Source organism: Pelobates fuscus, chromosome 4 (genome assembly GCF_036172605.1).
Source record: "Pelobates fuscus isolate aPelFus1 chromosome 4, aPelFus1.pri, whole genome shotgun sequence".
Lineage (NCBI taxonomy): Eukaryota > Metazoa > Chordata > Amphibia > Anura > Pelobatidae > Pelobates > Pelobates fuscus.
Window position 1 is genome coordinate 352,178,793 of NC_086320.1, and position 14,526 is coordinate 352,193,318.

Sequence of the window (14,526 nt, forward strand, 5' to 3'; positions counted from 1 at the left end):
CTCCTCATATAATGCTACCCTTACCTCCGCCCTGGATGCTGCAGCCCCGCTCCAAAGATGCACCTCAAGGAAGATGCGCCTCCAACCTTGTTTGTAGCATCATACAAATATATTCGGGGCCAGTACAAACCATTATCTGAAAATCTCTTCACAAACAGGACTATACATAGGACACAATGTCACGCATTAAGGCTGGAAGAAAGAAGATTTCATCTAAGGCAAAGAAAAGTGTTTTTTTTTACAGTAAGAACTATAATTCTCTGCATGAAGAAGTGGTTTTAGCAGAGTGCATACAGATGTTTAAACAGCAATTGGATGAATACGTCCAAAAACAAAACATACAGGGATATCATTTCTAATTAGTGGGGTAATAGCTGCTTGACCCAAGGAGATATCTGACTGCCATTTTGGGGTCAAGAAGGAAGTTTTTCCTCTTTGTTGCAAAATTGAAAGCACTTCAGACTGGGATTTTTGCCTTCTTTTGAATCAAAAGCAAAAAAAATGTGAGGAAGGCCGAACTTGATAGGCACAAGTCTCTTTTCATCTATGTAATTATGTAACTATGTCACATTTATTGTTACATTTCCTGCCTTTCATAATATTATATAGAGCTGCAGAATTAGTTGGTGCTATATAAATACCAATAACAATAATAATGATGGATTTGGCTAAATCTGATATTTCACACGCCTTAAACTTTGCTTTAAATTACCCAATTTTAATTTGGTTAATTTTAGCCCCCACAGAAAATAAATAAAGGGCAAAGGAAATATACATTACTATAAAAAATTCAGATATGATGATAAGTTGCGTTTCTTTCCATAAATATACTATTGGCCTATATATAGAAAAACAAACAACTGAGAAAGACGGGGAGAGAAGAGAAATAATAAATATTACCATCTCTCCTTTTCAACACTACACAACCTCATCCTCATTTCTTACACTAGCTCCCCTTTCCTTAAAACTTTTATTTTTCTTTTCACATCACCTTTTGCTATAGTGATTGAATTTGTTGTTAAATATAGAAAAATATTTTGAATAAAAATGTGAATTATTCACAGATTCCAAAAGAATTCAATACATTTGATGATTAAGAGTAAAAGTTGAACAATTAATAAAAATAAAATTGGTTTATTGGAAAATAAAGACATGGAGACACCATTGACTGGTTTCTCAGATGCTGTTGTCTCGTGTGCTTGTATTGTGCAGACAATGTTTAATTGAGGGAGTAACACCAAATCTAACATAAAGTAACATAGATATCAGATTAATTACAAAATACTGCTAGTTAGTAAAGCATTAAACTAAATCAACAGTGTTAAATATGTAGCCTATATATAAGGCCCTAAGTAGCTGACTATGACATAGAAGCGTCAATGATGTCATGATGAATGTGGCATACATAGCAGGGTTAATGATGTCATGATGAATGTGGCATACATAGCAGAGTTAATGACATCACAGCAGGGTCAATGACATCACAGCAGGGTTAATGATGCATTAATGAATGTTAGAGACACCTGGGCTCATTTCTTCTCAGCTGCCAAGCAAGGAGAAAGCTTTGAGTAGTTTGAGATACATTGCTTTGTCATATAGCATCTAAAATGGGACGTAAAGTCTACAAAAAGAATGGAAGAAAAGGCAAAAAGAGATCTATGCCTGAAAATAATGAATGTTTAAGGAAAAGACAAATAATTAGCAGTTCAGCAACTTCGCGGGAGAATCCAATGGAGACATCAAGACAACATCAGGTAGCAGACAAAAAAAGTCCACTGATGCCACCCATTGACTTCCTATGCAGACTGCAATTGTTCTGTCAAACTGTTGTTGGAAGAATAAAAACAGGATTTAACTATATTGGTGAAATAGGAAGAAGGGGCAAGAAGAGACCTATCTCTGAACGTTATGAATGTCCTAAAAAAAGAATAAAAAGGAGCTCTCCATCTAAAGAGCAACAAAGGGGAATGCTCCCCAAAAAAGCGAAGAGATCTTTCGATGAGGTCGACAGCACCGAGAACGCTCATCCATGTTCAAAGAGAAAAATGACCAAAGTTAACTGCTCCAAACACTCGAGGGTGACAGCCCCTACATCTCTGGTCAGGTTTTCCTTTCATTGTGAACTTGGAAGAGGAAGCTTTGGACAGGTATATATGGCATTCCTGAATTAGGTTCTATTATCAAGCATAATTATTTATTATAGAAATGGGAAATACAAATAGGGGTTTCATGGATAGTTGCGTATGTAAGATTTATAGTGGTTTCCAGATATGTATTTGCATTTACTATTCTATGTAGCTCATTCAAACATGTTTATTTTATAAAAACACCCTTATAAAGCAGGCTTAATCTAGTATACTGCTAACACTCTGCTTGCCATGACTCACCTCTTATTTATGTCTTTTCCAGGTCCTACTGGCCACAGATGTCATCAGCAAACAAAAGATGGCTGTAAAAATGGTAAAAAAGAGATGCCTCTTAAAACAAGATAAGGAGGCTATTCATGTTGAGCGTCGGGTGCTGGAGGTCGCTAGTGGGAGTCCATTCCTTACCCATGCGTTTTCCACATTCCAAACCAAGGTACTAGAGTGACTTATCATCCAAATTATCCTCTTTGTTGCTAGTTAATAAAGCTAGGCATGCTATAATATTACTAGTCAATCTGTAAACATTACATAATTTGAATGTAGAACTAACCACATGTGCAATCAACTATTTCTTTTTTAATATTTTATATATTTTTATATGTATTTTGTACAAACAGAACAGCATCTGCACACACAATAGCACAATAGCACAATAGTGCAAAAATGACACTTGGCTCAACCTGACTTTATTTTACATGTCATATAAAGTACTAACCTGACCAGATTAGACTTGCACATCCTTAGAGAGAAGTCCCTATCTTAATGATATCAATGAAGACTATTAAAATCAAACTTCCCAGCACATTTAAATATGATAACTTAATAATACAAAAAATCAAAAAAATATATATTGATGAGTCTATTCATATTTGGATTATAACTCTATCACATACGTGTATTCTTTAATACAATAGCTAAGCAGCATTGCCGATTATTATTTTGTAACCGACTGAGGCTTTATTAAGTTTAACATATCATTCTGCATTAAATACATTTTACAATGAAAGTAAATAATCACTCTTTCAATCTCCACACATAGCTAGAAGAATATCCTATCTCCATCAGTGTGCTAAACTGTCTAATCTAATCCTTACCAATCCTTGCCTGTTATCATTTCACAATTATCTCTCCTTGCTACCTGAAAGGGCTGCATTAATTGACACAAGGAATATGTGCATTAAAGGGCTTCGATACTGCCCCATTGATCACAGCTTTTTACTAAGTATTCCTAATCACATTTCTAACCCAATCACCTAGGAAAATAACATGACAGTAAAAATCAACTGTGCCCATATTGTAAACTGTACTTTTTTCCTCAAACAGGACTATCTTATATACGTCTTGGAGTATTTAAGTGGAGGAAATCTATGGAATTTAATATCTGAATATAGTCCACTTATAAGGAGCGCCACAAGGTAAGATGTTAAAACTGGAATATATAATTGGTATGAGAGGTAGAATGAGAGATCAAGACCTCATGTTCAAAAATATATTTATTCCTGGCTAATCATGGCAGCATCACTTATGGGTAGCTCCTCCCTTAGCAGTCACAGGACAGGAATTAATTAGATTAATTAATTAATTAGACTGATAGGTATAAAGAGTCCCTCCTCCCCTTACACCACAGTCTTTTTTCCTGTCCTTAGCAAGTTCTACAGGACTTTTTACTTTTTATTTTATGGCCACCTTCCTGCGTTTGTCGTGGGTTCGTTCCAAATGAAGTTCAGCCTCTCTTCATTTGAAGGACCCAGTAAACAGCCTGCATGAGCAGGACTAACTGGGTCAGGTTCAGAGTAAGTACTGAACTGCTGCGTGGGATGTATATCTAGTGTTTGAGGGAGACACTGTTCTAAGCTTCCTGGGGTTGGTTATCCTTAAAAATTTCCCCTTGTTCTGGAAGTGCCCCTAGTAATTGGGGTTGAAATCCCCCCTTACCTTGCTGGCAGTGCTTTGGGGATCCATACTGCTGTCTGCCTAATGAAGGGTGCTGTTGTGTTCTATTGGGAGTTGTGTTTTCTTGCCTGCACGCCCTGGGTTGCCCCTGAGGGCTTTCTGGGAGTTGCTGTCCTTGTGGGGGCTGTGTTCAGCTCTTCCTCGGCCAGCGTTGCTGTTTTGCCGAGGTGTGCGTTCCAGCCGCGGAATTGCCGAACCCGGAAGTGCCTCGCGCCGGCCGCGAGGCTTGGAACGCATGGCGTGCGTTCCAGCGCTCTGCGCATGCGCGGACCGGGCGCAGAGGTATTTAAACAGGGGAATACTGACACTTGCCTGTCAGCTGTTCGGAACTTCTGATTTTCGGTCTGTATTTCGCCAGTTCTCCTTCTTGCTGTCTTTTGGCTGCCTGGAGTGTGTTTTCTGCCGTTATGAGGTAGGATTGCCAGTTTCCATGGTTATTGCTGGGGGCTTTGGGTTTGCTTTCCAGTTTGCACTTTTGGACTTATTAGGAATGTGTTTCTGATTTGCCTTTGTTCCTTTTATAGTATGGATTCTCCCTCTGCCTCTGCTAGATCCCTCTCTAGAAAACATAGGTGAGCCATTTATTTTGTTCAGGGGGGGGTTGTTAAAAGAGTGCCATGCTGAGCCTGTAATATATGTTATATATGGCTTTATTTCAGCCCCAGCAAACAGTTGGATTCTCCAGCGAGAAAATCCAGAGAAAAGACCAACAGATGCATCAATTGTTCATCACCTGCTCCACCTGGAAGGAACCTCTGCAGGGAATGCTTGTCGGAAGCGGCTAATGTCCCCAGTAAGACTTCACCGCAGGACGACCTTAAGCTTTGGATTTCCCGTGCAATTGCTGAGGGCTTTAAGTCTACCACGGGATGTGGCGGCCCTCCTAAGAGACGCAGAGCGGAACCTCAGTCTTCCAGCTCTGAGGAGGATCCGGACCTGTGGGAGGTCTCTGATGAGGGGGAGGAGGAGGCTGACTATGCCTCCAGGTCTCTGGACTCTAAGTCTGTGGATCGGCTTATTACCCTCCTCAGAGACACTCTTAGCCTCACGGAAGAGAAGTCTGAATTGAGAGAGGCTGACAGGTTCTTTGAGGATTTGAAACCTAATAGACCAACGTTCCCAGTGCATTCCTCTATAAAGGACATGATCCTTCAGGAGTGGAATAAGCCGGAGAGGAAGTCCACCTTGAAAAACAAGTTCGCAAGGACTTATCCTTATTCTACCATGGACTGCTGCCTTTGGAATTCGGTTCCCAAGGTTGATGCCGCAGTGATCCATATGGCTAAAAAGACCACGCTTCCTATAGACTCCATGGCATACTTAAGAGAACCTATGGAAAAGCGTATGGATGGTGACCTAATTAAAGCCTATCTGGCGCTAGGCTCTGCCCTTCATCCGGCAGTGGCGCTGACCACTCTCTCCAGGGCCTTACGAGTTTGGCTCGCTAATTTGGAGGAAGATATTGATCAAGGTGTCCGTAGAGAACATCTCCTGGGAAGTCTCAAGGATTTGTGCCTTGCTACTGAATTTTGCTCTGAAGCCTCCCTGGACATCACTCGCATGATTGCCAAAGGTATGGCCCTATCGGTGGCCTCCAGAAGGGCTTTATGGCTTCATTCCTGGGGGGCGGACTATGCCTCCAAAGCGTCCTTGTGTGGTCTACCGTTCCAAGGGGACCTCCTGTTTGGTAAGATCCTGGAGGATGCCATTCAGAAAGCGGCTGATGGGAAAAAAGCGTTTCTTCCACAAGTCAGCAGAAAGGGTTTTTCCTCCTCCTGGAAAACCAGGCGATTTAAGGATCGGTCCTTTCGGGACAGTAGAAGCTACAAGCCCGGAAGGGAGTATTCCAGGAACTCTTCGTGGAAGTCCTTCTCTCACTCCTCTTCCAATAAGGCTTCCAGAGGTAGAGGTGCCAGGACCTCCGGGAAGACCTTCTGAAGGTCCTCGGGCCCATCCGGGTACGGTGGGTGGAAGACTGCAGTTCTTTTACCCGGTGTGGGCCGCAAATGTCACAGACGAGTGGGTCACCTCAATCATAAAAGAAGGCTACAGGATAGAATTTTCCTCTCGTCCACGTGCTGCCCATTTCAGAAAATCAAAAGTGTCAGAAGGTGTCAAACGAAGGGCCATGAGGACTTGCATTTCCACTCTGTTGGGACAGAAGGTGTTGGAGGAAGTCCCTTCTCACGAAAGATTCCAGGGGATGTATTCCACTGTGTTTTTGGCCCCAAAGCCCCAGGGAAAGTGGCGTCTCATCCTGAACCTAAAAGGAGTGAACGCCTTTCTAGACGTAAGGACATTCAAAATGGAATCCTTACAGACTATCCTAAAGTGCGTAAAAGCAGGAGATTGGATGACCTCCATAGACTTAAAAGACGCCTACTACCAAATCCCTGTAAACAGCAATCACATGCAGTTCCTTCGGTTCTGGGCTTTAGGAAGACATTTCCAATTCCGAGGGCTTCCGTTTGGTCTCAGCTTAGCGCCAAGGACTTTCTCGAAGGTCCTTGTCTCTCTGATTGCCGTCATAAGGATGAGAGGTATCGAGATATTCCATTACCTGGACGACATACTCATCGTAGGGCCTTCACAAGGAATAGTGGAGCTTCATACATTAATGGCAATGAACATCCTGCAAGATCACGGGTGGCTTCTCAACATAGAAAAAAGCTCCCTGATTCCATCTCAGACCATCGTGTTCCTCGGAGCGGTGATAAATACAATTTCTGCTCATGTGTTTTTGTCTCCAGAGAGGGTCATGAAGTTACAAGACAAAGTCAAGAAGCTCCAGGTTCTAGAAAAGGCCTCGGCAAGGGAAGTCATGAGTCTCCTGGGTTCTTTGACGTCTACGATAGGTTTGGTGAAGTGGGCCCAATGGAAGTTTCGCCCTGTACAGAGTTGTTTTCTTCTCCAGTTCGACAGAGAAAAAACGGATTGGGATCAGGAAATTTCTCTGCCCCTGCCAGTAAGAAGAGAGTTGGACTGGTGGAGGAACGGGAAGAACCTAGCAAAGGGTTTTCCCTTGGAAGAACCTCCGTGGACCGTTATTACGACGGATGCCAGTTCTTCTGGTTGGGGTGCCCACCTCGATTCCTCATGGACTCAAGGGTGGTGGACTCGAGAAGAAAGTCGGCTTCACTCGAACCTAAGAGAACTGCGAGCTGTTTCCAAGGCCATTCAGGTGTTCCTTCCAAAGATCAGGAATTCCTGGGTGTTGATCAAGACGGACAACCAGCGGTGGCCTCTTATGTAAACAACCAGGGAGGCACAAGGAGCAAGCGGCTCTTAAAAGAGCTAGCTCCTCTAATGGTGATGGCCATGACCTATCTCCAGGGACTGAAGGCTATCTATCTCCCAGGCTCGGAGAACGTAGCGGCGGATTTTCTCAGCAGATCAGAAATTCTCCCGGGAGAATGGAAACTTCACCAGTCAGTTTTTGCTTGGATCACCCGTCGGTGGGGCATGCCCCAGATCGACCTGATGGCCTCGTTCAGGAATCGCCAGGTGGAGAATTACTACTCCCTCCACCCAGAGAGTCAGGCACTGGGCCAGGATGCTCTATCTCTTCCTTGGTCGTTCGATCTGGGGTATGCGTTCCCTCCCCTACCCATGATACCCAGGTTCCTGAGAAAAGTTTGGGCAGAAGGGAAAACGGTTATTGCCGTAATCCCGATTTGGCCTCGAAGGCCGTGGTTTCCCCTACTGTCAACGCTGAGCCAGGAACAGCCTCGGCCCCTGCCTATATTGAAGGATCTGCTAACGCAGGGTCCAATATCCCATCCTCATCCGGAACGCCTCAAATTGGGGGTGTGGGTCTTGAAAAAGAAAGACTTCAACAATTAGGCCTTTCAGAAGCAGTGGTCAATACTCTCTTACACTCAAGGAAGGCTTCTACGTCTTCATGCTACCATAGAATCTGGGATGTGTTTCAGGAATGGGCTTCGGCCAAGCGAGTTGACTTCATACGCCCTCGCAACACTGAAATCTTGGAGTTCCTGCAAGAAGGTCTGGATAAGGGTCTTAGCATCAGCACTCTTAAAGTTCAGTCTTCGGCCCTGTCAGCTTTGTGCAACACCTCTTGGTCATCAGACCCATTGATCTCCAGGTTCTTCAAGGCAGCTTTCAAGTTGAGACCACCTTCGAGATCCACTACCCCTCCTTGGGACCTTCCGCTTGTTCTCGACTACCTGACTGAGGATCTATTCGTTCCTCTTGAGAATTTGGATGCTGTCCTCCTAACTTACAAAACATTGTTCTTAGTAGCAATTACTTCCGCTAGGAGAATTTCAGAGATCAAGGCCTTCTCCACCCTGCCTTCTTGTCTCCAGTTCTACCACAATAGGGTGTGCCTGAAACCTAATCCTGCATTTCTGCCTAAAGTGGTCTCTCGTTTCCATCTATCTCAAGAGGTGGTCCTGCCATCCTTCTACCCCAATCCTTCTTCACCAGAGGAGATCAAGTGGCGACGTTTGGATGTCATGAACTGCCTGTCTATGTACCTTGAACGTTCTGCTCCTTACAGGAAAACTCACCAGCTTTTCGTTTTGCCTTCAGGGGCCAGGAGAGGTGAGGCAGCTTCTCTATCTACATTGAAGCGTTGGATTGCTCTTGTAATCAGAAAGGCTTATCTCAATAAAGATCGCTCTCCTCCGCTGAAGATAAAGGCTCATTCAACCAGAGCATTGTCAACTTCATGGGCTAATTGGGCAGAGGTTCCATACGATGACATTTGCAAGGCAGCCACCTGGTCTTCCCCGATGACGTTCATGAAACACTACAAACTTGATGTGGATGCTCCTTCCACCTCATTTGGGAAGAGTGTCTTGTCTACGGTTTCTTTGTCCCGTGGATATTAAATTCAGTCATAGCATAATAATTTGTTCTGTGTGTTTTTATCATAATTTTATTCCCACCCTAATTTTGTGAGCTTGGGTATTACCCATAAGTGATGCTGCCATGATTAGCCAGGAATAGAGAAAATTTATGCCAAACTTACCGTAATTTTCTTTTCCTGGCTATTTCTCATGGCAGCATCAGGGTTCCCGCCCATTTTTTATTTTCAGCTTTATAATTGGACTGTGGTGTAAGGGGAGGAGGGACTCTTTATACCTATCAGTCTAATTAATTAATTAATCTAATTAATTCCTGTCCTGTGACTGCTAAGGGAGGAGCTACCCATAAGTGATGCTGCCATGAGAAATAGCCAGGAAAAGAAAATTACGGTAAGTTTGGCATAAATTTTCTCTATTTGTCACCATTTTCTCCCAATTTCTCATTCTTTAGGTTCATAGCTGCAGAAATAGTTTGTGGGCTGAAGTTTCTCCACAGCAAAGGCATCCTCCACCGGTAAACACTTAAATTCCTTTCCTTAATTCACGTTTTCTGAACACTCTTATTGCTGATGCTTGTTTTCTGTCCCTATTGTTTATTTATGACCTATAAATCCAACTTTATCCTCTCCATGGACAAAGATGGACCTCTTATTAAAAGTGGAGTTCTCATACAACGTAGATGTCCAGCACTCAGTTTCTCACAATCTGTCTCCATTTTTAGCATATCTATATTAGTAATCAGTGCGCCATTAGAGTGGTATAGCTGGAACCCCATATATAGAGCTTGTCTGCATGGCCTGCACCGCTGGTATGTCCAGAGGCCCTCAGGAGATGAATATAAGCAATATGCATTGTATCTCTCTATTCACTCTGTTGTAGAACAGCATTTGGGGAACACTACAACAGATGCCAGGATAGGTACCTATTGGCAGGGGCCTCATCATTACTGTTTCAGCATGCATTACCGTGAATTAGAGAAATAGGAATATCACTGTGACAGTAGTCACCATCACTAGTGGACGAAGATGGACACTTTGTGTAGATCCCCAGATTACTCTTATGTTTATCATGTGCCCATTATAGGTGCAGGGTGTGCACGATGTAAATTGTTAATTATTGAATTTTTTGAGCGCTCTCCTGTTCTGCTGATTCTCTCAACCAGTTAGGTGGATTTGGCTGGGAAGCCTGTACATCGCCATCTGTTGGTTGTAAGTATCCTAAAACTGCGATATGCTGAATAGCAAGGCTTGTTCATTTGCATATTCTGGTAGATTTGTATATTATGAATTCTGTAGGCAGAGGAGATATTTCTTGTTAGTTATTGCCTTCCATAGCCTCTTAAAAATATGTTTATGTGTTGTGAGTTCCTGTATGTTTTTTCCATGTGATTTGTTATTTGTATTACATTGAGTTTGTCACAGCAAATATAATGTTATGCACATATGGGCTAGCCCAGAGTAAAAATTAAGCTGTGAGTTAGTTCCTTTTAGAACTGTGTGACCTGGTTGGTTTACTCAGGGATCTCAGTAACAGAGTTTTCGGACCTGTTGGCTGGGTGCTTGGTCCCTGAATCCCTGGACAAGTTAAAAAGAACTAGGCCAAAGAGCCACAAGTGCCTTTGCAATGGCAGTAGCTGGTCATAGTACAAGCAGAGTTGTAGATACCTGCCGAGGAAAAGAGACGAATGGCAAAGGCAGAGACGATGATATCTGCCTGGAAGGAAAAAGCTGCAGCCTGATCGGGTGAAAGAGTTCCTGAGAGAGCCCAGTCAAGCTTTGGCGGCTGGGTCTGAAGTGTTCCAGAGTCCCCTATGGCAGTGAGGAAGTGGACTTGGCTGAGGCATTCGGTTGGACTATGGGAGGTCTGTCACAATTTTCACCACATATCCCTGCTCCTCTGTCAGACAAAGCCCTGCATGCCTATGGTTTTCGTTTGAATGAGCATTTTCAGTCCTCGTTTTTAACATCTTGCTGTGGTACATCTACGGGATATGTTGGGTAGAATGGGGAAAGACATAGCTTTCATTTAATTTCTCTATTTTTAATTTATATTATTAATATTATTAAAAACTGTCTACACTGATGTTAAGTCTTCTGTATTGAAATCAAACTATAATGAACATCATATGATTCTCTTTGCAGGGATATCAAGCCGGAAAACATTATGTTAGACGGAGAGGGCCATGTAAAAATTGCTGACTTTGGGTTAGCATGGACAAATGTGTTTGGTGAGAGCACAAAGAGTAGCGTAGGTGGAACCATGGGATATGTTGCGCCAGAGGTGAGATACAAACAGTAGAGTTAATGTCTATTTGTCATTACTCTCGTAGTCTCTGATACTATCATGTTTCTTTATGGACAGTATGACACTTTAATTTCTCCTACTGTTTTCTTGGCAGGCATTCTTAGGCAGGAATCTTAGCGCCTCTGTTGACTGGTTTGCTTTTGGTGCGGTTCTGTATGAAATGTTAACAGGCAATTCACCATTTGATGATGGAGTCACAGATGAACGTAAAATTGTAAGATCAGTGGTATATGGCACGCCAAAATATCCAGAATGGCTTACTGCAGAGGAAAAGGATATCTTACAAAAGGTGGGTATGAGCGGGCATTATACAGTTAAATGTTTATTCATCCAATTAACAGTGTTTTCATAAAAGTTGTTTTTTTAATGAAAAAGTAACTTTTTGTGGCATGTTCCCCCCCTCAAAAAAAAAAAAAAAAAAACGATAAGAAAAGGAAAAGAAAAAGGGAAGCAAAATAAACTTACCTGTGATCCGGCACTGAGTTCGATTTCTACCTGCAGCCCAATCCTACTACCTGCATGGGGAGGGATATCCATGAGGACAGGCAAAGGGAGAACTTGGGGAGGGGAGAACATGGGTGGTCTGGAGCGGGGGTCATGCTTTATTGATTGACTATTATTCTGGGCTGGTAAATGATGCTGCCAATGGTGGAGTTACAAGTCTGGTAGCAAAGGACTTTAACTCTGTATGTGCAGCATTTCAAACTGAAACACTGCACATACAGGCTTCAAGGTGATATCATAAGATGAACAAAATATAGTAACAAAGAGAAAGAAACAATAGAAGGTATAGGAGTTGATGTTATCTGAGGGCCTTTCCAGGTAAGATTACTAGAGCCTTTGCCCTTTGTACATGAAGATATATTAGAAAATATATCTGGTACAGAAGTGGTAAATAAACAGGATTTATTCTTTACAAATTCCATGTAAGAAATTATTTGTATCTATATCAAGGACATATGTACTATATAAAAATATGATAAAAATATGCAATTTCTGGAAGTACAGAGGTTGTTGGCAAACTAACACCATATTGGGCACCACCGTAGAATGTCCAAGGACAGGGGCAGCAAGTAAATAATAAAAACCATAATGTCATCTGAAACAAAAACTGAAGAGTGCCCTACTCAAATGCACTTACAATCTAGAATACTATGACCCAACTCTTGTTATGTACACCAGTCATGCTGTTAGTACATGTTCTCTTATTACTCTATTAGAACAACATTTGAACTTTGTTTTATTAATGTCAGTGTTGCACAACAAGACACTACTGCAGCCCGGTGTCTGATATCATACGCTCAACTGTGGTTTAGCATGATAGTATGCAGCCTGATAAATAAACAGACCAGTACTTTATATATCTGTTGGAGGGTATAGAGTACATTGTGTGGAGCTCATTTTAGAACACCAAATACCCATAGGCTAAGGCTGTTTTGGCTTATAAGTATCATCTACACCACATCCAACCAAACATCACTATATACAAATTATAACCGGATTCATATATATGAGCATTGAACTTTTTAAAAAATATAAAGCTTTCTTAACCGTTACTTTTTAGTTGTTCAATATATAACTTTGTTTGTATGTATATGTACATACCAAAAGAGTTGTGGTGGGGAAAAAAGTGTGGATGTACTTCACTAGTAATGCCAAGCCTCCATAGCAAGCCAGTAACCAACCTCATGCTGATGAGTTGCATTAACAATGAAACAGCTGTCCATGAGTGGTTCACTGGCTTTGCTCCTCTTCCTGAGTTGTGTTTCGAAGCTGTTGTATACAGCAGACACATACTCCAAGGAATCCATGTATGAAGTATTAAAAAATATATCTGGTACGAATTAATAGGCTTGATTCTTTACAATTTATATATATTTATAATTTGTATCTATATTAATGTCATATGAACTATAAAATGATAAAAATAAGCAATTTATATATCTGTTGGAGGGTATATAGAGTAAAAAGTAAGAAGCTCATATTAGAACTCCAAGTAACCCTAGGCTCTGCAGGGACACACAAACACAGTGGAGTAAAATACATTATAGCTAATCCACAGAAACGTGAAATCATTATGAATTATTTCAGTGATGAATATCGCACCTTGCTGCCTTCTGTTTTCAACTGTATTTTTAGCAAATTATATTTTTCAGTTTATTTCCCCCAAAAATATAAATCTTATATTTACTAAACACTTGCTATTATTTCTTTTTTTAGCTCTTGTGTAAAGATCCGTATTTCAGACTTGGAGTGGCCTCTAAAATTGAGTCACATCCTTTCTTCAGCTCAATTGACTGGAATGAAGTTCAGGCCCGGAGAGCCACCCCCCCACCTGAACTACAAGACGTGAGTATATACATAGCTACGATATATCAGAATGGTAGAAAGGGCCAACAAATTCAGGATACCTTCCTAAACAGCATAACGTGGGACAGGATCGTTTAATAGACTATCAGGGATATTTACTAAAGTGAGAACGTAAGGTGAATTTAAAGTGAGTATAACATTTAGGCCAGAGTAACTGAATGGAACCCATTGCTGATTTAGAAAATTATTTCCAGTCCGGCTACTTTGACTTTAACTTTGTAGTTCAATCCACCTTAAATTCTCACGTCAGAGAATAACCCCGTAAGTCTTACAGGTCACTAAAGAGAGAATTTAAAGTGAATTCATAGTGAAGTTCAAATTTCAGGTCAAAAGTCAGCTGTGATTCCAATTCAGCTACTTTGTCCTTAAATGTGAAATGTACTTTGAATTCTAGCTGTATTGAATAACCATGCAAGTTGACATATATACGACCTCACACATAAACACACACATCCCATACAGGCACACGTTCCAAGAAACACAGACATACGTTGGTGAAGTAAGAGCAGGAATGATCAGCATCCGATCGCTCCCATGTGTCTAATTGCATAAAATCAGGTATTCACATAGTGAAACAGAGCTGCACCTATAGAATCCACCCTTGTCTATGTGCGTATTGTTTTGTACAGTACCTTCTAAACTTGTTTTTTACATTTTTTGGTTTTCAGTTTTGCTTGGATCTTCAGACGAACGGCGCAAAGAAATTCAGTGAACATATAAAATCACCGGGAGACTCTGCATCACAACCCATGCTTTCTGGAGACCAGTGGCTTCTCAGTGACTTTTCTTTTCAGACGTCTTTGCCACTCACCACTCCTACCCCTAGAAAATCTCCATGTAAAAGAAAGAGAGAGTGCATCGTTCCTGATAGCTGTACTAAGCCTCCCTGCAAAAGAAAAAGAGATTGCGTTGTTCCTGAT

General features: G+C 41.6%; 1 protein-coding gene across 1 annotated transcript in view; it reads left to right on the top strand.

Moving 5' to 3' along the window:
• The first annotated feature begins 1,607 nt into the window (after positions 1–1,607).
• The window catches only part of LOC134609483 (protein kinase C delta type-like), a 32,275-nt gene continuing 19,356 nt past the window's right edge, over positions 1,608–14,526 (top strand). Inside the window, exons 1-7 of the mRNA XM_063453150.1 lie at positions 1,608–2,147; positions 2,410–2,580; positions 3,471–3,562; positions 9,384–9,446; positions 11,074–11,212; positions 11,331–11,525; positions 13,457–13,585. Coding sequence (XP_063309220.1) covers positions 1,608–2,147; positions 2,410–2,580; positions 3,471–3,562; positions 9,384–9,446; positions 11,074–11,212; positions 11,331–11,525; positions 13,457–13,585 — 1,329 coding nt within the window. The remainder of the gene's footprint in view (positions 2,148–2,409; positions 2,581–3,470; positions 3,563–9,383; positions 9,447–11,073; positions 11,213–11,330; positions 11,526–13,456; positions 13,586–14,526) is intronic.